Genomic DNA, 26,701 nt, shown 5'->3' with positions numbered 1-26,701 from the left:
GTATGACTTACCCAAGGTCACCCAGTGGGTTTTTATGCTTGAGCATCAAACCCTGATCTCTAGAGTCATAGTCTTGCTTTCAAACCACTATACCATGCTAGCTCTAGATTGTTCTTAGCCCTCTCTAAATTACAAAGCCCAGAATTCCACAGGAGGCAGCCATAGCATAACAATAACTGGTGTATTATGATACTGACCTTGTGTTGACTGGAGGAATTCCCTAGGCAGAGCCTTTCACCTGTTCCTCTACATCTCTTTGTAGTCCCCCCTTCCTTTTGTGTTAGGGATTTCTTTCTATCCTGTTAAGATTTTCTTTGGTGCTGCAGTTGAGTCTCTCCCATGAGGCTGTGGGATTGCTATTAGTTCTCTGTTTTTCTTCCACTTCTATCCTTCCACCCTTCAAGGATGTGCAACTGAAACTTCCTGTGGGAGAGACTCTGTATCTTTGGGGGCCTTAAGTAGAAAGTGCATTGCGAATGTTGACATCATAGTGGGAAATGGCCCTGAAGGCATCTGAGGACAGATGTTACATTGTTTTAGACTTCCCACTGGTACTGATGTTTTCCTGAAAGCAAATTCTACCTAACTTCATGAGACTTCTGTGTAGCATGTTGACATGGACTTGGAATTCAGGTGGCTTAGATGTGCATCTCCTCCAAGAATTACTTTTTGTTATTGGTGGAATTGGTTTAATGAGGTGATATATAAGGGTAAGCCACAGTATTTGATGCATTCTGCAAAGGCTGTGCTCTGGTTTTTCCATCCATTGTCACATGATTTATAAAGCGTCTCTGATCCCAGTGCTTTGTAATTATTATAATGAAAGTACAAACTGCCTGCCTCCAGGCATCAAATGCACACCCACAAAGAAAAAGCAAGGGAGAGAAAAGAGAACGAAGAAGGAGAAGCAGTAGCAATTTGGTGATTTGGGTTTTTATTAAATGCTGTTTAAACAACTGAAGAGCAGGAAAAAATACAGGGAGGAAGTGGGTACCAGACAGTGGGCAGGAAGGCAGAGAAGATGGGGACAGAAGTAGCTTGTGACATTGCCAAAAACATATCTGCGTAGTGAATGCAAATAGACGAAGGAGTGTGGTGTGGTGGTTCCCCACCCACAATTTGGCTACCATTGTCAGCTTAACATGTTTCTATAGATTATTATTATTATTCCCCACCTCTCCTCAAAGCTTGAGGTGAAGTACAGCATGTTGAAATACAAAACAATTAAAATACATAAAACCACAGTTAAAATACAGTGCTATGAAGCCATTTACACACATAAGAGCACATACAGACATTAAAAAGTCATGATTTAAATTTGACTGGGTAGGCCTGCCAGAAGATACAGTATAAGTTTTTAATGCTGTTTCAAATGCAGTTGGTGTTTTCACTTGTCGAATCTCTTCTGGCAGGTCATGCCACAGTTGGGGCAGCAGATGAAAGATCCTCTGGGAAACCTTTGCCAGTTTAGTCCTGGCCAATTGGTGCAAACATTTTCTAGAGGACACAAGTGTACAGGGCAGATTGTACAGGAGAAAGTGATCCTGTAGGTAACCTGGACCCAAATCATGTAAGACTTTTAAGGTAATAACGAACACTATGTACTTTGCCTGGAAACTAATTGGCAACCAGTAGTGTGATTTTGGTATCAGTGTAATGTGATGACTCCTGGATGTACCTGTAATCAGTCTGGCTGCCATATTCTGAACCAGGTAGAGTTTCTGGACTTGGGTAGCCCAATGTGTAGTGCATTGCAGAAGTCCAGCCTTGAGGTTACCAGCACATGCATTACTACCTTTAGGTCCTCTGGTTCTAGGAAGGGGTGGAGTTGATGTATTAGACAAAGCTGATAACAGGCACTCTTGACTATTGCATCTATCTCAGCTAACATTTGGAGGCATAGGTCCAGAAGTACTCCCTAACTGCAAACAGGGGGAATGTGACCCCATCCAGAACTGATTGACACATTGCTGGCCCCAGATTAGGACCCTTGATAGTAAGCACCTCTGTCTTGTCTGGATTCAATTTAAATTTGTTTTTCTTCAATCCATTATTCTTATGAATAATTTTTTAGTAGCTTAAAACAAGGGTCATCTGAGAAACAACAAACAATCTAATGTATATCATTGATCCATAACTTGGAATGATATGCATGGTCCAAAAAGCCTATGTTCCCTACTGTCTGGTGTTGTTCTGTTTAGATGATGCAGGCCAACAGCCTAGACTGCGGACAAGCAGACTGAACACCATTCCAGTGGAACTGGCCTGACCCTGTCCGCACTAGCCTTTAGTGCATTCTTAAAAAATGGCATTTTGCGGCAAAGTTTCCCAGAAATCCCAGCATGACAGCTAGTATACTGGATGGTTGCACATACCCTTATCTGCCACTGCCATTCTACCTGCAGTGATATCAGAAAGAGTGTGTGGCTACATGAGTGAAGCCAGGCACCCCATTTCCACCCTTATGGCTCACAGCAGGGGTCTGCTAGTAGAACAGCAGTGGTAGTTCCATAGCGTCTAGTGCCTAAACTAAAGCTAGGAATCGGCCAGATCCGCAGGCAGTATACGACCGAGTTGGTCCATCCTATCCTGCCTGTGCTTTAAGTGACTTCATCTCAAATGCCCCCTTTCTGTAAGTCCATGTACTTGTGCTTGTCTTTAAAACTTAATTTTCAAGCATTAAAAAGGTTTTCCATGAATTTCTTGTAACTGCATTGGAATTTGCTGTCTGGTATGGCAAATGAGTACAGTGGGCCCTCCCCTTACGCGGGGATCCCATTCCCCATTTTTGGTATTGCACTGTTTTAAATTGCAAACCTGATGACGGGCTGGCTTCTCTTTTTATTACTGTATAAACTGCCCTAGAAGGCTTTGTGGTTGAAGACTATGAGCCTGTACAGACAGGCCAAAATAAAGCTGTTTCGGGTCACTTTGTAGGTATGCTGTTTATATGATGCATGCATCCTAAGTGGCCAGAAGCTGTGCCAAACCCATGCTCCAGCTCTAAGGACTGGAGCACAGCTTTGTCGCTGCTTCTGGCCTCTTAAGATGCGTGTGTCATTTAAACAGCCTACCTGCAAAGAGACCTGAAGCAGCTTTGTTTTGGCTGTCTGTATGGACTCTATATTAGAAAAATATATTGGCACACCTGTTCTCAGATTTCAAAATAACATTTGCTGTCATATACTAACGTGTCAGTAAAGATCAAGCATGAGGATTTCTGCTTGAATTAACATGTTGTATTCATGCCAGTTTAGTTCCATGCCATCAAATAATTTTTCTCTTTCCTTTCTTTCTCTTGTCTTCCTACTCATGCTTTTACTTGCAGAATGAGTACGTGCTGTTGGTGCACACCTGGTGGTTCTGAAGCCATCAAGTTATTAAGACGCTATGCTTCTGCTACATTGGAATTTACTGCAGCAAATGATGACCTCTGTTACTGTCTGGAGTGTGTGGATGAGTACCACAAAGCCAGAGATCAGCTCCCAACGTTGCATGAGGTAATATGCTGTAGGTTTATAGGCCACTGTATTGTGAAAGGGCCAGAGGTTGGCAAACAGGCTAGAAATGTAGAAGCTCTAAAGGGAAAAAGCTGTAAAACTTGAATACATCAAATATAAACACAATAATCAAAATACAAAAAGAAAAAAAACTTTAAAAAATACAAATTGTACTACAACTATACAGTGGTCCCTTGCCTTACGCAGGGATCCGTTCTGGACCCCGTCACATAAGGCAAGTTCCGCCTGTGCTCGAGCACCATTGAAAATAATGGGTCTCATATACGAATACATGAAGAAGCAATGAGGTAGCACATTTATATTAGGATAAGATTAAACTAAAACCGTAAGTGATTCTAAGTGATGGAAAAGAAGGTTTTCAAATTGGATTGGGAAACTTTCACACACAGAGAGAGAGACACACAAAAACCCATGCCTCAAGGCACGAAGAGCTGGGAAGAGTGGGGCATCAGCCAGTGCTTGTTTCAGGACCTTTCTAAGCAATAGTGGTACATTGACCTGAATATAAGCTGACCCGGGATTTTAGGGTCAATTTTCGGCCATAAAGTTCTCAACTTACAGATGAGTATATATGCTAAGTAAAACATATTTTATTTCTCCATGGTATTTCTCCATGAAGGTACTGGGTTGGAATCAGCTTTAGACTTTCACTCTCACCAGCACACTCTTAAAACTACATTTAACCCATTGACCGTTAGATTTTCTTTATTTGTTATAATGTTTTAAAATACTCACCTTGCACTCATTTCACCTTTAAACAGATTGTTGTCCTCTCCAGTGATTCCTGGTGGTAATATCTGTGTGGCATTTAGCAAACTGCTTGCTTTTATTCTAGAATTCATTGAGGGTGGTGATGATTTTAATTGCAGGTCTTGTGGGAGTTGGAAACTAGCCGTCTTGTTGCCCACTTTGAGAAATCTCTGAAGGAGGATGGTGAAGATGATGACCTCTACATTGTGGAAGAAGACAGGGAGACCCCCTTGTGCTGTTTCACGGGTCCTGGCTTTGAAAAGCACCTCCGAGTGCCATTGCTGGAAATACTCAAGTATCCATATCTGCTCCTCCATGAGCATGTCAGTGAGTATCAGATGACAGTTGCCTGGTCAGCATATTTTTATAGTCACTTTTGGGTTCATCCAGGGCTGTAACTCTGTTAGGCCATGTCTCCTTGATTTTTGTAATCCAGTCAGTCAGTGGGATCAGATCTGCTGTTTCTGCCTTGAGTGTGGGCAAAATTTTGGATTCATAGCCATAGACCACTTCAAAAGGGGAATAACTAGTACTCTGATTCACTGCGCTATTAAATGCCAGTTCAGCATGAGGCAAATAATAATGCAAATAATTAGTGTAGCACCTAAGCTATTGTTCCAAAACCAAGTTTGCTCTCTCTGTTTGCCCATCCGTTTGTGGATGATGGGAGGTTTTCAGTGCGTGCTCAATACCCCAGTTTCTTTTGCAGCACTTTCCAGAACTGCAAGTTGAATTGCGTTCCCCGGTCACTCACAATTTTGGAAGGCAAACCATGGAGTCTATGCTCATGGGCTATGAACATACCAGCTAACTGTGCGGCAGTAGGCAGAAACTTACAACCCACAAAGTGAACATGCTTGGAAAATAGGTCTTTCGCCAGCCAAATAGTGTTTCTGCTTTGATTCTCAGGTAGATCTGGAATAAAGTCCATTGCTATGTGGAACCAAGGAGTCACTCGCATTGGCAGTGGCTGTAGCAACCCCCTTGGTTTGCCTCCTGCCTGTTTGACCCTGGCACAAAAGGGGCAAACCTTGATATAGGTTTGAGTGATTTTAATCAAATTATTGGGCAGGCATTTTGTTAGGGATACTTTATTGGCTCCAAGCAAATATAGAACAGTACTCTGAACTAATTCCTTTTGTTAAATTCTTTGATAATGGTTTCCATTTTAAGATGATACAGTTTCATATAATAACTATAGCATCATCTTAATCTGGGTGTTCTCTCATTGAATTGTAGGCGAACTCTGTGTTGAGGCTCTTTGTAAAATGGAGCAAATCAACTACTCCTATCAGGTGGTTGGCAAACATCCAGGGATCTACCTGCTCATGGTACACCCCAACGAAATGGTGAGCTGTCTTGACATTTCCTTTTGTTACTGTAATTCCCCTGGTTTAAATGGAGGCTGAACTTTGACAAGTCTGATAAAGATGTTGATTGGCACTGGGACCAGGACAGTACCCCGTGGCACCCTGCTAGTCACTTTGTTGAGCACCCTTTAGGTTCGGTCAGTCAACCAACTACAGGTCCACCTAACAGTCACACATTCTAGCCCACATTTTACTCAGTTTTTTATTACTGTTATTGCAGAGGTATCATTGGGGACCTTGTTGAAGGGCCTTACTGAAATTAAGATAAACCACTTCCACAGTATTCCCCTCATCTACCAAGCTTATAACTCTGTTTAAAAAAATGAAATAAGATTAGTCTGGCATGACTTATTTTTAAGAAACCCATGCTGACTTGTTGTGATCTCGGCATTCCTTTCCAATTGCTTACAGAAGCTAAGTCAGTGTATGTTTGCTGAGTATACCAGCAGACATTGCTGCTTATTTATGGTGAGCCAGAATTATATCAGCACCCGGGTTTACCACTCTCTGTGAATGTGAGTTTTATGATTTCTTGGGGTATTAATCATGAGTGGCTCTTCACACTCATAGATCCGGCGCTGGGCCATCCTGACAGCAAGGAGCCTGGGGAAGGTGGACCGGGATGATTACTATGACATCCAAGAAGTGCTGACTTGCTTGTTCAAAGTCATTGAGCTGGGCCTTTTTGAAAATCCTGATATCTATCATTCTTCAGTATTTAAGAAGGGGAAGCTCATACTGTTACCTTCTCATTTGTATGACACCACTAACTACAAAAATTACTGGCTTGGTAAGTAGAATCACTGAAACATTATTCTAAATGTAAAGGCATTTAGCTTGTGTTGGGTGGACCTCATGCAGCCTCCCAAATGTTTTTGCACTGCAGCATCTTCTTTGGCTGTATTGACTAAAGGGAGCTGAGACCCAACCACCAAGGAGGCCATGTGCTGCCAATCCCGATTGTACTCGGGGTGGTTTGACTAGTGATAGTAGAAATCTCATTTCAAATCCCAGTCACCCCCAGAGTTCATGAGTTGACCTTGGACCAGTCACCTTCTCTCTACCTAACCTACCTTGTAGGAGTTGGAAGGATGCAGTTTTGAGCAGCGAGGAAGCAGGCACCCAGATCTGAACTCCTTGGAGGAATGGAGAGATAATACAGTAAGGCAACCTTCCTCCTTCCACTCTTTGGCCTTCAGGTCTGCTGGGCTAAAGCTCGCACAGTTCCTAGCCCTGCACACTTGCACATCACCTGTTGATGTGGGGAGGGTGTTCTGAATTACTATAGGAATGCTAAGTAATATTATCTGTTGGCACGCTTGTGCAACCCGAAGTGCACACCACTGAAGCTTTGTGCCTGGAACACACACCACAGATGCCACTGAAGTTCAGTGCAGGCTGGAAAATACACACACAAGCTGCAAACACGAGAGCACGCTGAGTTCTCTCAAGGAGGCTTTTAATCTTTGTCCCACTGTTACAAATCTTGCTCTCACCGACAGAATGTCTCACCAATACTATACGCCACACACCAACCACACCAGGTATTGAAGCTCCTCCCCTATATACATGTTCAGTGCTGGTGTGTTACACTTATTTCCTGTCCCCCATGTGGCATGACTCTGCAAGTTTGCTACCTGGTGACTTCATGTCCTACCAGTGTGTCATCAGCTTCCTATGACACTCAGGCTTCAAATGCTGAATCATCATGGTTCCTTCCTGAACCAGAGTTACCTCTCACCTTTGTCCCACATCCTGGACATTTTCCCTGGATGTTGCCATCCTGACATTATCATCATTGTGTGCAGCAACACTTCATACCATTAGTACAAATGGTTCACAAGCCTCTCTCATGTCTAATTTCTCATTCCCTTCAAGAGCTTTTTAAAAGCTATTTATCTTGTACATCTTTATTGGAGAAATACACAGAAGTTGGTAACAAACCAGAAAATAAAGCAGCAACACATCTATCTTAATGCTGCCTGACACCTCACAGACTCTGTCTTTTAATATGTCAGACTTAAAAGCTCAAGTTAATTGATTTGAACACCTCTTATCTCTGTGTTTGATGATTTCAAAGCTAGTCTTCTGTATCTAAGTAAGCCATTCAAATGCACATTCTCTTTTCCCTCCTTTGAAGTGCACAGCTTCTTGAGTTGTTACTAAACAAGAGACTTTCTCTAAAACTTCTTATTACATAATTCAGAAGGTTAATCTATTAATTATATTTTTTATCCCATTGTTTCTCCAAAGCACTCTGGGTGACATACATAGTTTCTTACCACCCAACCCATCCAGTTTCTGCTCACCATAACATCACGAGGCTCATTTGGCTTGAAAGATGGTGAAGTGTCCCAGAATACCCAGCAGTTTAAGGGTGAAGCAGAAAATTTACTTTAACTACTGGACTACTCTGTTTCAATGGCCAGTGTGATGTAGAGATTTAAGTGTTGGACTAGGACACTGGGAGATCAGGATTTGAATCCCCACTCAGCCATGGAAACCGCACTGAGGGATCTTGGGCAAGTCACGTTCTCCCATCCTCAGAGAAAGGCAATGACAAATTGAACAAATCTTGCAAGAAAACCCTAGGAGGGTCACTATAACCCAGAGTTGATGTGACAGCACAGAACAACAACCACTCTGTTTGATTCCTAACAAATTGTTGTATGTATAAGAAATTTCAGTAGCCTTCTGCCTAAAGACAGATACCTGCTCCAGGGAAATGATGGTCTGAAGCAAGTGTGGGCAGTGTTTGCCACCCCTAGAATTGCTGAGCTACAATTCTCAGAATTAGCCATCTGCTGACTGGAGTTAACAGGAGCTGAAGGCTGCAGACATCTAGAAAGTCAGAGATTTTGCACTTTTAATCTAAAGTTTGAGAAGAACTGGAAGCAAGTACAATTACATATACTGGCATCTTTGCTTTCAGTTGTGGATGAAGACTGATGTGAGACTAGAGGCTGACTGCTTCCACTGAAACTAGGTTGCTTTTGTTGCAGGCATTTGTATGTTGCTGACTGTTCTGGAAGAACAAGCGATGGATTCGTTGCTCCTTGGCCCAGACAAACAGAATGACTTTATGCAATCCATAATGAACATCATGAGGAAAGAAACAGATGGTAACTAATTAATAAGTATAAGAGGCAGCAATAAAAACAAATTAAAAATAGACTGTGCATCCACTCTCTGGGAATTAGCTATTTCCTTTAACAGATCTTGCATGCTGAATAAATTATTTGGTGATGAGTAATATAATGTGAGAGCAGAAAGGTTTCAAACAAATGTACTGTTTAATTTTGAGCACCTATTCACCTTTACCTAGTGTATACATTGTATAATCAGCAAAATCACCTTCATAGCAATAGATGACATACGTACTTTTTAGAGAGGGGGAAGACAGAAGAAGTAGGGCAGTGGCAGGAAAAGGGAGATTTGAAAAGGGTGATAAAGTGAAATGCAAAGTGGTGGTTAAGGTAGGGCAGTAGCCTTTTCAGGACACAGATAGGCAAAATAAAGCGGTTTCCAACTGCTTTGAAGGCAATGCATTTAGATGACCCACACCTCCAAAGCAGATGGAAACATAGACCAAAGCTGCACTCGGGGACTAAAAAGAGTTCAAGTACAAGTTCTGCATCCTCTCCAATGCTTTCTCCTAAATCCTTCATCTCTTCTTATCCCAACATGCTTTGGGTTCTCTTTTTCAGATGAAAGTAACAATCCTTTCTGGCCAGCACTCCACTGTTTCATGGTGATCTTGGATAAACTTGGATCCAAAGTGTGGGGCCAGCTCATTGACCCAATCCAGGCATTTCAAACTATTATCAACAACGCAAGTTATAAGAAAGAAGTAGAGAGCATTCGCACAAGTTGCAGGAGGTCAGTCCTTTGTCCTTTTCAGTTTTTAAAACCGCCCCCCTCCCAGCACATTCTCATATGGCCTTGATAGCTCAGACTCTAGAGCAGGGGTGAACTGGAACTCCCAGAATTCTCTACCCTGTCTAGGGCTGATGGGAGCTATATTTTAGCTATATCTGGAGGTCTGATATATTCTCACTCCTGGTTAGGAGAGTCCTAAGTGGCAGCCCTGGATAAAAACTAGCAAATGTAGTAGAGATTGATTGAAAAGACTAAGCATTGGCACACTGCAGGAACCAGGTCACTAGATTGTTGAACTGGAATCTGGAAAGTGGAGGTTCACATTCTCATTGAGCCATTAAACTCACTGGGTGACTTTGGGCCAGTCACTATCTTACAGTCTAACTACCACACAGGGTTGTTGTGAGGATAAATGGAGACAGAGACTCGCTCCAGGTGGTGAAAAGGAGACCCTCACAATCATGGGGGTAAAGGCAGGATATTATAAAAACTAATAAATAAAATTCTGGTTAATGGCTGTGAAACTGACTGGATAACCTTTGGCTAGTTACACTTGTCTCAGAAATCTCTTCTGAGGATGACATGAGAATCTCTGGCATGATGCCATGAGCATAGCAAGGAAAACAGTGAGTCCAGGACTAATTTAATACATAATTTAGTATCGTTCCAGAAATATAGTGGAAAACATAATGCAGGATTTTAGGAGTCTTTGACCATGTCAGGTTGCTCTTTTAGCTTGCCAGGGCTTTCCCTCAAACTGATTTTATGAACTGCTGTGAAACTAAGATGCTCTGCTCCTGCACCTCATGAAAGCACAAGTCTACATATAACTGGGAAATCAGTTTCTTACAAACTTAGAGAAATGATAAGCTCATCAATGTAACTTAATCATTGGATACAAGCCTTGCTTATCAGTAACCTGATTGTGACAGATTATTAGAGCTAATGTTTTGTTTCTGTGGCTTTAAATTTTTCATAGTGCAGAACATTGAAAAAGGACTTTTATTGTAAAACATTGGTTCCCCCTGACTTGTTGAAATAAAATATAGTCTTTACTTGCTGGCAAAAATACAGCAGAGAAAGAATCATCCCAAGTCTCCCTAGGAATGGATTTCAAGAATCTGGGAGCAGCCCTTTTGTTCATCATATAACAATAAAGACTCTTGGATGAACATAATAATACCTCTGTTGATGTGTTCATGGGTCACAGTGTCTTGCAAAAAAAATTCTTCAGTGTCTAAAACTGGTTCAGCTGAAATATTTGTCTAGGAAAACAGTATGTCACTGAAATATTATATGCAAATACATTTGATACTTCAGTTGGAGATATTTTAAGACATGACAGTTGAGTAGGATCTACTCCTTCAATAATGTTTATATTTTAGGGAAAGTTTGAGGCTAATGAAATGCTCACTATTACAGATTGCATTGTAATATCCCAGTAATAGTGATTGAAACTAAGTGAAAATATAACAGTGAATTTAATTATGTTTTAATATATTTCCCCCAATGACCTAAGCTGTCAATGTGGCTATTTTAGGATTATTGATTGGTTACATTTCAGAATTATTTAAATTAGTATATTTTATGTTGATCTTAGTTTAGCTTGTTCAAAGTTCTTTGATTAAACGATACCTGTCTTAATTATTTTGAAGGACCAAATCTGAGCCATTGTCAGACTACGGAGATGAAATGGTTACCTGCAGCCAGATTGTGTATAATTACCACCCAGAAAGGCCCAACAAGGTAAGATCTGGAGATCTAGAAGTAGGTGGATTTTTCGCCCCTGTGTGCGATGCTTTGATTGAGATTTCCTGCATGGCAGGGGGTTGGACTGGATGGCCTTTGTGGTCTCTTCCAACCCTACAATTCTATGCTTTCCCCCCCTAACTTTGAGGGCAGATGCTACTAGAGTAAGTAGCATATTCTGTGGAGTTTCAACAAAAGAAACTTGAAAAAGGAAATGGGGAGGTGTAAATCTGAACAGATTAACATATTAAGATCTCTTTGGAAGACTAAAGAGTTAGAGAAACATAGAAGACCTCCACTTCGGAAAGGTTTTCTGTTCTAAAAATGCATGTACAGTAGTTTAAAGTCTAACAAAGGAGATGAAGCTTCATGTTTCTTTTGGAACAGAAAACCTTTGAAGAGTGGAGACCCTCTTTTTCTTTAGAAAAAAGCATTTTCATATTGTTTGCAGCATTCAGTATCTTGAAAATATAAAACATTGGATGCTTTTTTCCCATTTAAAAAAAATCTATTAAGACTACAGAAATAAGTCTGAAAGCAGGTGGGTAATAAATAGTGAAATCACCAAAGAACCAGGGGCATTTGTTTTGGTTTCTGCGGTCAGCAGGTAGGATGGCAGGCAATAAAATGGGCAAAACAGTCCTGAACAGTTACTTTTTGGGTTTTATTTTAGGATACCGGATGGAGGACTGCAGTCTGTCCAGATTACTGCCCTAACTTGTATGAAGACATGCAGACGCTAACAGATATGCTTCAATGCGACATTCTTCGGGACATGCGGTTACACAACAGCACGTTTCTTTGGTTCATCCCCTTTGTTCACTCCCTTATGGACCTCAGGGACATGGGTGTGGCCTACAGTGTGGTGGTCATTCACCACCTGTGTTCAGAAATCAAAGATACCCTTAATGACATTGTTCAGTCTTGTGACAAAGTGTCAGAGTTTTTCATCTGGATCTTGGTGTCAATAGTGGAGCTCAGTTTTAAGAAGAATGGTCTGCATTTGTTATGGGTCAGCTCAGAAACGTGGGTAGAGGTGATAGTGAAATGTACCAGCCTTCCCAGTGCTGTGTTTTTGCGTGGTGTTGACAGGGGGGTGAGCCGAAACTGTTCAAGAAGCACAGCAGGGATGCCCTCTTGGGAGCCTGAATCAGTACAGTTGGCTTGCATGAATCTGATACGTAACATCCTGAAGGAAGGCTACCAGGTTGGACAGAAAAATAAACAATTCCTTGATGAACTCAACTTGCTTCGGCGCAGTCGTGAGGCCTGGAAGCTGAGCCCCCAGCAGGCTCAGGAGTTACAGGAATGTCTGAAGCTCATCCTAAGAAGCATCTGGAACAAATCATTGAATTTGGCCTCCCACAGGGATTCCTCTGCAGTTTGTTCACCTCCTACCTCTCTGTCAATAAAACAGGAGAGGTTTCCAGTGAATCCACACCATGAGCTCCCATCATATATGCCACCAAAAGGAAGGGAAGATGCATGTGATGATGGTTCATCATCTAGAAGAAGCTGCAACTGGGGTAAGGAAGCCTCCAGTAAAGACCAAAACCTTCAAGGAACCTTGGTGTGCAATTTGAACAACATTAAACAGGAACCTAAAGACAATTTGACACAAGCACATAATAATATGAGCTCCTTGTTTGCAAATGGACAAATGGGTGCTCAGAAAAATGGAAGCTGTTGCCAAGAACTAGAGGGCCAGAGCACACAGGATGCAGCACATAAAACCAGTCTGAGTAATCAAAGCTTTCATCACATAGGGACCAAAGATGTCAGTGGGAAGAAAAAGAGTCCCAAAACCTCCGAAGATCTGGCTGAAAAGGATCACCATGATAAGAAGGGTGGTGGCACTTCAGAGGTACAGATGGGTCTGAATAACCTTATGAACAACAACAGACCAAAAAAATCTGACTGGACCTTGAAATTAAAACTCCTAGTTGAAAACAAGAAGAGAGAAAATACCAGTTTGGGGCCAGCAGCAGAAAAGCAACAGTCTGATAAAGATGGGGATAAAAGTCAGAAAAGCCAGAAGGGTGGAGTTGTTGAAAGTGACAGTAGTGTGTCACTTGGCAAATCCGGAGCAATCTCAGATGAGCAAGATCAGCAAGGGCAGCTCCTCTCCATAAAACAAGAATCCAAGGACAGGCTGGCAGAAAATAGAAATACCCTGGGAGCAGAGGAGGATCCAGAAGAGAGTAGCAGTGATGATGAGATGGCCAATGTTCCACTGTCACTGATCAGGAAAGACCTAGTGAAAAAGAAAGCTGCCTCTGCAACCAGCCCTGTGACAGATTCTCAAATTGATAAAGACCTCAACAAACTGTCCATAGCTGCTTATGCCAAAGCAACCAGTTTTCCTGTTGATTCTAGCCAAGAAGACACCACTTATTGTCAGGATCGTATTAAAAGGAAAGTTCAGGGTGCTCTTAGGAATTGGTCTGACAGAGAGAGCAGTAAATCCTCATCTGATGTGGACGAACCCCCAATCCAAGTCATTATCATTTCTGACACTTCTTCAGATGAAGATGAAAACAAAGAGGATGTAGTCAGGAAGAGCAAACCAGAGAAAACAGGCGAATGTCCAGAGAAGCCATCCACCAGTGCCCTGGAGCAAGCAGCATCCTCAAATTCTCCGTTGCTCTATGCAGATTATGAATCCCAGTGTTTTGAGTTTGAAACTGAGGATGATATTTACTCTGTTTGGCAAAACAGCCAGATGAATGAGACTACAGAGGCGAAGAGCCCTCCAACTGCCTGCTCCCCTGCACTGCCCAACCTGGGCGTTGCAAAGCAACTCAGTGACTGTGGCTATGACACAGACTATCTTGGAGATGATATCACTGAAAAAGCAGCAGATGATCTTGAGCAGCAGGTCAAACAGCAAACAAAAGCAAAGCCTCATGTGCCAGCCGCTGAAGGCTTTGACAAGCGAACCTCGGCGCCTCACTCACACTGTTTCACAGAGATACAAGCAGATGATGGAGGATGTTCCAAATATACAGATCCACTTTTACCTGGGATATCAACATCGCCTGGCCTTTCATCTTCAACATCTGTTGTTAAAAAATCCACAATACAGCCTGAGAAGAGTTTGGCCAAATCCTGTGAAAATAAAACTGCTAACAGAAGTCCTGCAAAAAGATGTGTCAAGTCAAATGTACACAGCAGGAAATCCCCCCCTGGAGCAACATCGCTCTTAACTCCTGCTGTAGTCCCACCCCACAAAGTTCATAAATTTCCTGGCCCAACCTCATTGACGGAAAAACTGGGCTTGACAAAAAGAACCCGCAGAGCAGCTGAACTGTCTCAGCGTACTCAGGATAGTATTACAAAGCTGCGTGAATATGGGAAGACTGCCGGTGAGCTTCCTCAGAAAAGGAAAGCAAAATTAATACAACCTCAGCATCTGATTGATAGAAACAAGAAAATGTTAACCTGCCAGGATCGCTACCTTCTTAGCCACAGGAGACAGAAAGAGATAGAGAGGGGTCATTGTGCAAATAGCAGAAATAAGACAGCCAAGAAGACAGCTCCTAAGCGATGTTCAGAGTCTGCTGGTAGTACAGTGGTGATTGAGAATCAGAAAGAAAAAGCCATTCATTCCAGTCATTCATCGAGCAGTGAGAGGAAACAGTTAAGGCAGAGTTCACCAGAGACAGATAGAGTGCAGTCCACATCCATCCCTCTAGCAAAGGAGTTTCCATTAAGCAAGCAAGAATCTATCAGTTCCCATACAAACATCCAAGAAAGTACCTCTGCTGTTTCTGGCAATTTATCTTTTCCTGTAACTGAAAGCAGTAAAACAGATCCTACGGTCATTTCAAGTGCCACTGCTAGCCTGTCTAATGAGGGTGTGGCCTCAAAAGATGGTGTGTCTGAATTAAATGAGAAGGTTATTGGAGAAGATGATGGCTTGTTTTTAACACAGAAGGATCCAGTGGACATGGAGCTGTGTTCACAAATGGAAAATGAAATCCACTCCCCAGATTTACCTCAGAACCCTTTGCAGGATGACTCCTCAGGTTTTCCAAAATGTAAGCGCGCAGGTTGTCCCAGAAAGGGGGATGGAGCAGGGGGGTACTGTGAAGAACATTCTGCTCATGACCAACCAGATCACCTGTTTGCCAAACCTTTTCCACCAGTCAAACTTTCCACAACAAAAATGTTCAGCTCCAGTTCTTCTTCACGGACTGCCAACCTCACCAAGGAGCTGGAGACTATCACAAAGACCCCAGTAGCTTCAAAAAGCAAACCAATTCCCATTAGACCCCCCGCCTCAGATGGCTTGAAGCTGAGAACCCCAACATTAAAAAGCATTCTTCAGCCTCAGAACCCCAATAGTATCACCCAGCTGCAGAGTGGGCAAAATAGTCATAGCCCCTGTAACAGTCGGATGCTGCCCACAGTCAGAGTGGGTTCCCGACAGGACACTCGTTCATCTTGCCCACAGTTGAATGGCAGTGCCCAGCACAGAGACCACAGCATTTTCATCAAAGAGGTTCTGAAGTGGAGCTATGATATGTTTGCAAACGTCAGTCAGTTAGGGCCACCAGATCATCTCCTTCAATCAGTTGTGGCCTCTGTTCCAGTCAGATTTCAAGATTACAACGATTACTTCAATACTTTATTTCCTTTAACGATGCTCAATGCCTTTGAAGAGGTAAGTAAGCTCCCTGGGCTTTTGGCTACCGTTTTGTCAAGCTTTTAGATGTCTAGGCATATGTGTTCCAGATTATTACCATTCAGCTAGCTGTTGTGGGATGAGCTTGAATCACTCATACTCCTATTATCCTGAACCCTTCTAAATGAGACTGGGCAGAACTGAGCATTTAGACTCAGTTCTAACTTATGGCAACCATAACACAAACCTGTCATGGGTTTTTGAACCCCCCTCCCAAAAAAACCCCTCTGAAATTAACACACAAACCCTACTACTTTGGCTACATCAATACAATCAATATTTACAAGTCAGAAGACTTGATTCTTTTAGAATATTGTGCCCAGTTTTCAAGAACATAGAGAAATTGCAGTGAACTTGGGGGGGGGGGGCAATGAATATAGTCAAGAATATGGAAAATGTGACATGTTAGCAAAGGATGATAGGTCTTCAGTATGTTTAGTTTGGAGAAGACAGAGGCAGATATTCAAATATCTGAAGATCTGTTACATCGAATGGGGAACAATTTTGTTCTTTGCTGTTCTAGAATGCAGGAAAAGGTTGGCTGGTGTGTTAAGTCTTTGAGAGCCGGTGTGGTGTAGTGGTTTAATTGAGACTGAAGACTGGGGTTTGAATCCTTGCTTGGCCATAAAAAACCACTGGGAGACCTTGGCAGATCATATTCTCACAGCCTCAGAGGAAGACAAAGACACAGGCAAAACCTTCTCTGAACACATTTTGCCATGAAAAACTCATAGGCCTTAGGATCTCCATAAGTCAGAAACAACTTGAAGGCACACAACAGCAACATAGGTCACTGTTTTCTATTTCCTATTTACAGGTGGCGCAGGAATGGCTAGACAACCAGAAAGCAAAAGAGCAAAAGCCATTCTACTTGCATTTGTTGAACTTCAATGCAAATTTGAATAAAGCAGATTTTACAGGTGAGAAAACATCAGGATTTTAAGCCCAGGAACAGGGAATGTGTATCCTTCTAGGTGTTACTGAGCTGTAACTCCTGCTATAGCCAGTATATCATCCTGAATGCACCTAGTCTCACCTGGTTTTTGGAATTGAAGCAGCATAAAGTTGCAGTGAAGCCTGTTAGCTTAAAGCCCCAGTGTTCACTTCAACCAAACTGAGACCATAAAACACTGGTATTGATCAGTAAAATAAGATGAAGTGGGACTTGATTTTCTGGTTTTATCACTCATTGAAGAAAATTTAATTATGCCAGTTTTCATTCAAGACATCTGCACACATTGTCACATGAGGCACAGAGCAGAAGAGTGATAGTTGGAATGGGTGTGACAGGTTGGTTTTGGTTCTGGATCAGGGGTCTGGCATGATTCCAATCTATTCAAATTATTTCTCCAGCTAATATTTCACAAAGCGATCTGGACAGACAACTGCATCCCAAAGAAGATGACCTAGTCTTCTTAAAAGCATCTGAGAAACGTTCCTATTGTGAGGAAGAAGAGACAGAGGGCAATCTAATACGCTTTGTAGGCCTTGTGACTCGGTTTTCTCATCCTACAATCCGTGATTCTAGTAAGTTCTTTTTTTAAAAAAGCCATCTCAAAATATTGTCATAGGTATAAATTCTGAATGAATGTACTGGGTTTCTAACTGGCTGGCAAGCCAGGAATTGGAAACTGGTTTGCAAACGATAGTTTCTTGCAATGTCTGAGCTGATATAAGTTACTTGAAGTTGTTTCTCTGCTTTCCAGAGGGCCTTGCAGGAACCCTGAGATAACAAATAAGAGTATACATGTAAATAGTTCTAATCCAGCTACTGTAAGAAGTCCAAACCATAGTTTGGATCAAAATAATAGATCTAAATGGAAAATACTATCTAAATTGAGCCCCAGTGCACATGTTTGTGTCTTTGTGTTTTTTTCTGTTGTCAACAGAAAGGAAAGAGCATCAGGTTGTCTGCCACTTGTCCATCCAAACACAAGCAAACCTGTCCCGTGTTGACAAGCAAGTCAGATGTGTGGTGGTCAGTTCTTTGGTGACAACACAACGACGATTCAGGGCCCTACTTTTGCTGAACCGCAGCCCTCTGGCCAAGCCCATAATCAGCCCAAGTTATTCTGACTTCTGTCCAAAGGTCCTAAACACGGATTCTGAGAGATATGTAAGAATCTAAACTTGACTATGTATCTTTTATTTTTTTCTATGTGGTCTAAAGACTGAAGGCTAGGTAACCATTAATAGAAACTTGATGAGTATGTATCTGCCTTTATGCAGAGCAGTCATTTGTAAATCAGGCTCTAGCTAAAGTTTCCCCAGAGAAGGCTGGAGGGATGCTGGGGCTGGGGGCTGTGGTAATGTCAGAATTATGTATCTGCTTATCTACTTACCTTGCTTTATCTACTTACCTTTTTTTGTGGCAAAAGTTTCCTTAGTGGTTTGGAGGTCAGTAAAAGGAAAGCAAGTAAGGTACTAAGGTAAAACGATTGGCGCAGATAAATAACGGACAAAGCTGTGTGATCTTTCTGCTCATTTTCCAAGAGAACCTTTTGGAGTTCTGGTTTGTGATGGCTAGATCCCATGTGGTGGGTGTGGTATGTCATCACAGTCATACATTGTCTGCTTCATGAACGGGTATCGTCTCACAGAGCTGTAATCCTCTCTGCTCTCTAGCACAAAGCTTAAAGATACAGCTCTTTTGGAATACAGTCCCTAGAATGCCCCAACTTGTATGACCCTATGATTCTGGAAGCTGAGGTTAACCTTTAAGATTCTGTTGTTAAATGTGGCTGCTTATAGGATGGGCTAGAATTTAGCCAAAATTAAGAAGGGGGATGGGGAGGGGGAGATATGAAAAACTGTTTCACACATATATCTTTTGCAAGTAAAATTGGCTGGAGCATATTACTGGGTATGTTTGGATAGCAGTTTTAAGACATTTGTCAAACTCCTCCTGTTTTCTTTAGAAAGTTGATAGTGCCAGGGATATGGGGTTGGGATGTGGGAGGATGATCTGGTAAAAGGATGATCAGGCAAAAAGATTGTATCAGGAACACTTTCTCCAACTTCTAGAAATGTTCTGGAAACCCAGAAGAAGGAGGATACTAAAGCTCAGGGCCCTTTGTGTGCATAAAAAGAAGATTCATAGAAATATTGTGAACTAAACTGAGCCTTTTCATCACTAACGTCCCATTACCTTCATTATCCCCCCACCCCCAGATTTCTTGTTCGAGGGAATTCAACGAAGAACAGAGGAGAGCCATAGAAGTGGCCTGCGCCATGGTGACACAACATCCATCTTTACCCAAAATTTGTCTCATCCATGGGCCACCTGGAACAGGGAAATCGAAGACTATTGTTGGACTCTTGCACCGCATCCTCAGTGAGGTGAGACAACTGATTATCCTGCATCTTCCAGGTCCTGTAAAGTGGCAAAACAGCAGGTGTCAGTCCATATTAGTTTGTGCTGCTCATGTGTTTATGAGAAGCAAAGTTTCCTTTCTATTTCTGTCTATTCTGGGTCAGTTTGGATTTTCTGGTTTGGATAGGACAGCCACCTTTTTATGAGTGCTGGTGTGGTGGTATATTTTGAAGCACAGGAGCTTTTTGTGACACAAATACCCCAGGGGGGCATATTTAGCTTGCAGGCTACACTCTGAAGTAAAATGTATATATATAAGACGGCACTGTCACTTTTTAATCATCTGCCTGATGAATCAAACTGAAGTTTCAAAAGCTAGTGTGATGTATTTTACATTTTTTGGTTCACCCAGACATAGTATCACTACAAGTTGAATTTTAGATTTTGTTGTGTGAGGCTTTGTGTTTGTTTGTTTGTTTTGTGGCCATCAGGGCTACCTCAGCAGTGTGTCCTAATCCTTCACATAGTTATCCAGGAGAGCCCTTCACTGGACACATCAGTGCTTGGTCTTTACTGTAGGGGCTATAAATCTAAAACATCTCAGTTGTTGTTAACAAAAGATGTACATCTTTAATGGTTTTGAAGATCTTGAATGCCGGCTTTAACTCTAAGTGGGAAATACAGTTGGCTCTCCATATCCACGGATTCTTTATCCACGGATTCAACCTTCCATGGCTTGAAAATACTTTTAAAAGATACAAATTCCAAAAAACAAACCTTGATTTTGCTATTTTGTTTAAGGGACACCATTTAACTACATCTTTGTATTTAATGAGATTTGAGCATCATCAGATTTGTTATTGAAGAGGAGTCCTGGAACAAACCCCAGCTGATACCGAGGGCTCACTCTACAGACAAATATTGCACTAAATTTCTGGCATGAAGTTAGAATCCCACCAGTGAAAGCAAAAAATGTATCCATTGTCTGCTTGATTGGTTTGCTGTATGCTAGTCTGTCTCAACAAGTTAAAAATTGAAACTTTGATATCACCTTATTCAGTCACTACTGTAAGGAAGGAGTTTCACTTTGTCTTGCACTCTGGCATTCTCTTCAATCACACTATGCTACTCTTGTGCATTTAACACAGAGAAAAGGTGTGTGCTATCTTGATGTCTTCCTGACATGGAAAAATGTTGAGAAAATCTTCCATCTCCTTAATTTATGTGTCACAGGAGAATGCTAGTTAAAAAGAGGCGAATTGGTACCTCTCCATTTGTAGAGTTGGACTAGATGGCCGTTGTGACTTCCAGCTCTATGATTCTCTCATTTTATCATTTACTTGATCTCCATTTACCAGAATCTAGACTGTGCACTTTATTTTTGTCTGCAGAGATCTGGGAAGGAAAACCCTGTGCAGAGCTTGAATGCCAAGATCAAGAGAAACCGAGTGCTGGTTTGTGCACCGTCCAATGCTGCTGTTGACGACTTGATGAAAAAAATAATTCTGGAGTTTAAAGAAAAATGCCAAAACAAGAATAATCCTTTGGGTATGTTTAGTTCATTGATGTATTTTGCATTAAGAGAGAGAGAAAGCAAAGACTAAAGAAATTAAAAAGTGAAAGTAAATTAATGAACAAGAATAAGTGAAAATGCATAAATGAGAAATTATTTATGAATAAACTTCTAGAAGAGATGACTAAATATCTAAATAAATATTCGTGCAAAGTTGTCATCTACATGATATAAATTCAAATGCTGAAAGGATTATGGTGTCCTCTGCTGAATACTAGCAAGTGGCTATTTGTCTGATGCTTTAATATACAAATGTGAGTAAATAGTTCAAGCGTAAATGTAAATCCACAAAATCAGTGATTGCTGTAAGACAAAACAAATTTGACTGATACTCTTCCCATGAAAGCAAAATACTTTTCAACATGATTCAGTCATAAATAAGAGATGCAGGTGCATGAGGAGAATCACAGTGCAACAGTTAGTAGATGTACTGAAAACTTTGCTTTAAAAAATGTTGTGGAGACACAAAACAAGAGTTCTTGCTGTATAAGTGCAAGTTTTACATTCATAAATGTAGCAGCTGTGGAGGCCAGAACTGTGATCTACTCATTGTTAAAACTCAGGATGTTTGCTTAACCCATGACATATATTTCTAAACAAAGGTAGTTGGGGATTTCATTGTTGGATTTCTGGAAGGAGTGTGAGAACTGAAAAGAGAGTGAACAACCACTAGTTTAGCTCCAGCCCTACTCACAATGGATGTGGGGTGGGTAGCATATTTTTTAATAATCTTTTTTTATTAAACAGGTAGCTAAAACAATACAGATACCTAAAACATACAAACAAATTTTGTATATAAATCTAAATCTACATACATACTAGAAACAAAATATAGCATTTCAAGATATAAAAACAAATCTATTTACCCAGCATAAATCCTACTGATTTCCCCCCTTCCTAACCAATGGTTACAACTTAAGTTTTACGCTTCCTCTAAACAGTGATATGCCCTTTTTTTAAATGTGTATACAGTCTCAATTCATTTTACAAAACCTAAAACAGATACCGCAATATGATTGTAAAAGAGAGATAAATATTTCCCAATCTGTTTTTAAATCTGTCATGGAGCAATAGCTCCTTTTAATGTGGATAAAAGAAGAAACAGACATAAGACAGAGTAAGGAAAGACAACATGGAGTGGTGTGTTGATAGCTATAAGAAATAGCAGGTGAGAGATGTGGATTTTAGGGATCTGTTAAACAGATTATTATTATTACTGTATTAGGTCAAATGTTTGTGTTTTTAAAAATGATGAGAAACCCACTGGGTGACCTTAGGCAAGTCACACTGTCAGCCTCAGAAGGAGGCAAAACCAAATACACTCTGAACAAGTCTGGTCAAGAAAACAAATTGGTAAATTCAACTTAGGGTTGCCATAAGTCAGAAATGACTTGAAGGCACACAACGACAGCAATTCATTTGGGTGTGGGTATCTACTTTTCATCTAGGCAACTGTGGCGACATCAATTTGGTGAGATTGGGGCAACAAAAATCAATCAGCAAGGATGTCCGGAAATTCAGTCTGAATGACCAGATTGATCACAGAATAAGTGAGTAGTTCCTAAAGATTTTATTCAACCTATTATTTCCTATTAGCATTTTGACTAAGGGACTCTGAAAATGTTGCAAACAAAGTTTTGCCCAGTGGTTCCAGAAGTCTCCGGGCTTTACTGCGCAGGCACAGAATAACCAAGTGTGTATTCACAGATGACCACCCGAAGAAATACAGTTACAGCAACCTGTCCATGTCTCTCTCCCCCGAACTTATGTGTTCATCCACATTCTGTGTGTTCAGCTAACAATCAAATAACAGTATTCTCTGTTCATATGTTCAGTCAGCAACCACATATCAATAACAATTTCATTAACAATATCTTAAACAGCTTCTGCACATTATATATATATATTACTTAAGGGCACTTTAAAGTTACCTAATCGAATACATCAGTCTATAAGGTTAACTATATGTATAAAGCAATCTTCTCTCTATATATCCATCCTAACAACCAGCAAGCAAGCAGCAACCATTCATCTTATACATATACTTATGTATATCCCAATCCCATATCTTACAGGAACATCTCTCTCCTGCCTAAATCTCCCCAGTCCTCTAGCTACAGAAAAATTCCTCCTATGCATTCTTCAGCTTTCATTGCAACAATAGCAAAGTCAAAAGCACATTAACCCTTAAGTGGCACAATCTCATTCAACAGCTATTAATCCATTATAATACATAATATATAATATATAACACCCCAGGTTTACAAATCAGGCCTGGCCAGAACCACTGTCCCTGTGCTACTTTGAGTCCACCTTTGTCCATCCCCATAGTTCATACAGTATAATGCATTCTTATACTATAAATCTCATCCACATCATATCTTCAACTCGTATCAAAATCATGGCAGGAGAAATCTTCAGATTCACTCCTGACATTTATGCCTGTGCATCAGATGTGTTCTGGCATCCCAATATCATTTCCCCTCTATTGCTCTTGGCTTTATTAAGGTGTGGGAACCTGTAAGTATCCCAGAGTGTTAGTAGCCCAGAAGGGAGTGCCTGTGGTTGCCTACCTTGTACAGAGAGGCTACTCCAGTTTTATTGGAATGAAGCTTGAGTTCCAGTGTTTTGCATGGGGAGAGAACCCAAGGTATTGAGCACATTCACCCCATTGGAATGGACATCCAAGGTACTAGTACCAGGACATCCAAGGTACTATTGAGGTCTAACTGTTTTGCCCAAATATATAGAACTACATTGTTTTAATTTTTTTTAATTTTCATTTTTTCCCAAATTTGCTGTGGTTTTAGAGGGAGAGTTGTTTTGGTACGGTTTAAATTATTTGTATATAGGGTTTGGAATCTAGACATTTAATAAATAAATCAAATATTTAGGTCTCTAAGCTGCTTGGAACAATATTTTGGAAGCAGCCAAAATTTAGAGGATGCATAAAAGTGTTCTCTTTGATCCTGTAGACAGAGCAACTCTTGGCAAAGACCAACATCTCCAAAAGAGTAAAGAAGATCTGGATCGGCAACTGGACATGCTTTCTCGCCAGCGTGCTATGGACCGAAGTGAGAAAAGAGAGAAGGTAGTTCTGAATTACTGTTACTTATTGCAGGGACTGTCAGAAGGTAGCTCAGATTCTATATCTCTGAGTGATCTGCACTGGATTGGCAGATTTGCAGAAGATGCTGATTGCCCATTGTTTGACTCAACAGTTTGAAAATTTCACTGTTCTGTCTGCAACTGGTCATGTATACTCTTGTCATAATTTCCATTTCAACACTTTTTTTGAACTGATTAATGGCTTCCTAATATTAATGTTTATTAATATCAATAATATTATTTATTATCATTCAGCCAGGTGTCCCCTATCCTATATCTGTGTATTTAAACAAATTGCCTAGAGAGGTGATTGGGTCTCCTTCTTTGCAGGTCTTCAAAAAGAGGTTGGACAGTTCCCTGCTGGGGATGTTGTAGCTCAAGACCCTGCATTAAGCATGGGGTTGGACCCAGTGGTCCATAAGGACTTTCCCAGCACTATGATTCTGTGATTCTAGGTATGCCAGTATTTTCTTATCTAGATCCAGATTAATCAGATTTCCTTCACCTCCCAATACAGAAATTTATGGTGCCAAAAAAGCTTTAGACCTCTGAAGCAGAGTTCAAAATCAACATTAAAGCTATATTGGTTTCTAGGCATAGGAGAGGGACTGTAACTTTGTGGTGAGTGTGTGCTTTGCATATAGAAGGTCTTAGATTTACTCACTGGATCTCCAGTTCAAATGGATCAAGTAGCGATCATGGGAATTGCCTCTCTCTCCCTCTTGTCCTGGAGCATTCCTGCTGGTCAGGATGGGCAGCACCAGCCTAGAGGCAACTTTGTGGACCTACAGTAAGGAAAATCATAGAGACCTCCTTTCCAGTGGAATAAAATATTTTAGTACTTTAAAAAAAAGAATGTGTTTTTTTCTTATTTCAGAAGCAACAGTTAGATGAAGAAATCTGCAGACTTTCAAAGGAGAGGCAGCGCCTGGCTTCTCAACTGAAGGAGGTAGGAGGGTTTTTCCTGGCAAGGCTCTTTGAAAACAACATCATTTGGTGCTGTGCTTCATTTCATGGTGTTTTAGAGTGTTTCTGTTTTGGCAGAATTTAAGGCTGGGAAAAATTATCACACTGCACTTCGCTACCTCAAATCTGATCAAAAAGAAACACATAGCTAAATGTTCTCCACATTCCAGTGATACTTCGTTTGGACATCCAGATGCAATAGTGGTTTGGGCTACTGTAGTTGTAACAGCTGTCTAGAAGTGGGCATTTCAGCATGTTTAACTTGCACAACTGACTACACCTCCTGAGATACCCCTTTAATGGTGCAAGATCTGAATCTTTATTTGTTTATACATTTATGAAAATATTCACATCACATTCTCTTAGGGCAGTGTACCATAAAATAATTTTGGCCGATTTAAACAATATAAAGTATAGCTGTGTTAGTCTGGAAAATCAGTTTGGAAAGAGATCTTGTAACACCATTCAGACTCAACTGAAAGAAAGTAGCTAGTAGCATAAGGTTTCATAGACCTGAAGAAATAGACTACAAATGTCTATGAAAGCAATTCCAGGTTCGTGCTTGCTTGCTTCCTTTCTACAAGCTTCTGTTAGAGTATAGAACAGTAAGAAATTATTTTAACAGAATAAAAACATACTAAACAATTTGAAAAGACAAAATAAAAACTCTATTCTACTTTGATCAGGCCTCAGCTGAAATACTATGTCCAGTTCCAGGCACCACAGTTCAAAAAGGATGTTGACAAGCTGGAGCGTGTCCAAAGGAGGGCAACTAAAATGGTGAAGGGTTTGGAAACCATGCCTTATGAGGAACAACTTAGAGAGCTGAGGATGTTTAGACTGGAGAAGAGAAGGTTAAGAGGGGATATGATAGCCTTGTTAAAACGTTTGAAAGGATAGCCCTTGTGGTCTCTTCCAACTCTATGATTCTGTGAACTGATTCCCGCACTAAAAAGAGCCGACCACATCTTAACTGTACCCTGTGCAGAGACTAGATTTGCCTGCACAGAACAAGATCTTAGTTGCTGCTGCTAAATGAAAAGTAAAAGTACAATGACATATGTCTGAAAATAGGCTCTGTCTAAAAATGTTCTCCTGCTTTTGTGTTTGAAGGTCCACGGACGATCTCAGGAGCTGAAAGCGAGTATCATCCTGGAGTCTCACATTCTCTGCTGCACACTGAGCACCAGTGGTGGAGTGCTCCTGGAATCAGCTTTCCGGAGGCTGGGCGGTGATCCTGTCAGCTGTGTAATTGTGGACGAGGTCAGTGCAATGCCAGGGTTGTATGGAAAACATTAGAATGGATTAACCAAAGTGGTGTAGTGGTTTGAGTGTTGACTGTGACTCTAGGTTTGAATTCTGGCTCATCCATGTAAACTGGGTGACTAGGTTGACTTTCTCAACCTCAGAGGATAGCAATTGCAATGGCAAATCCCCTCTGAAAAAACTTGCTAAGGAAACTCTATGATAGGTTTGCCTTAGGTTGCCGCATGTCAGAAATGACTTGAAGGCATACAGCATCAACAAAAAACAGGAGTCTGTCTGCAAGTACCTTAGAATCATGGAATGATAGAGTTGGAAGAGACTACCATGGCCATCCAGCCTCTGTTTAAAAACCTCCAAAGAGAGAGACTCCATCACACTCCAAGGAAGCATGTTCCACTGTCAAACAGCTCTTATTGTCAGGAAGGTCTTCCTAATGTTGAGTTAGAATCTCTTTTCTTGCAATGCAGTGATCATTTGGACCCAGTATGGGTTTGTTAGGAAGAAATCCTGCCAAACTAA

At 41.1% G+C, this 26,701-nt stretch overlaps 1 protein-coding gene across 3 annotated transcripts in view; it reads left to right on the top strand.

The window, feature by feature from the left end:
• The window catches only part of SETX (senataxin), a 48,128-nt gene that overhangs the window by 4,111 nt on the left and 17,316 nt on the right, over positions 1-26,701 (top strand). For 2 of the 3 annotated variants that reach the window (XM_042478560.1, XM_042478562.1), the window contains exons 2-18: positions 3,329-3,500; positions 4,391-4,598; positions 5,511-5,620; positions 6,212-6,431; positions 8,644-8,763; positions 9,349-9,520; positions 11,176-11,266; positions 11,943-15,935; positions 16,774-16,876; positions 17,310-17,483; positions 17,846-18,072; positions 19,128-19,295; positions 20,661-20,817; positions 22,291-22,392; positions 23,818-23,933; positions 24,828-24,899; positions 26,030-26,179. In XM_042478560.1, the coding sequence (XP_042334494.1) occupies positions 3,330-3,500; positions 4,391-4,598; positions 5,511-5,620; positions 6,212-6,431; positions 8,644-8,763; positions 9,349-9,520; positions 11,176-11,266; positions 11,943-15,935; positions 16,774-16,876; positions 17,310-17,483; positions 17,846-18,072; positions 19,128-19,295; positions 20,661-20,817; positions 22,291-22,392; positions 23,818-23,933; positions 24,828-24,899; positions 26,030-26,179 (6,354 nt within the window). In that variant the 5' untranslated portion in view covers position 3,329. Of the gene's footprint in view, positions 1-3,328; positions 3,501-4,390; positions 4,599-5,510; positions 5,621-6,211; positions 6,432-6,679; positions 6,803-8,643; positions 8,764-9,348; positions 9,521-11,175; positions 11,267-11,942; positions 15,936-16,773; positions 16,877-17,309; positions 17,484-17,845; positions 18,073-19,127; positions 19,296-20,660; positions 20,818-22,290; positions 22,393-23,817; positions 23,934-24,827; positions 24,900-26,029; positions 26,180-26,701 lie in introns of those variants that run through there. The other variant, XM_042478561.1, reaches the window with a different exon arrangement.

The sequence above is a fragment of the Sceloporus undulatus genome, chromosome 7 (genome assembly GCF_019175285.1).
Source record: "Sceloporus undulatus isolate JIND9_A2432 ecotype Alabama chromosome 7, SceUnd_v1.1, whole genome shotgun sequence".
Taxonomy (NCBI): Eukaryota; Metazoa; Chordata; class Lepidosauria; order Squamata; family Phrynosomatidae; genus Sceloporus; species Sceloporus undulatus.
Note: the sequence above shows the minus strand (reverse complement) of the source record. Positions and strands in the feature narration are given on the sequence as shown.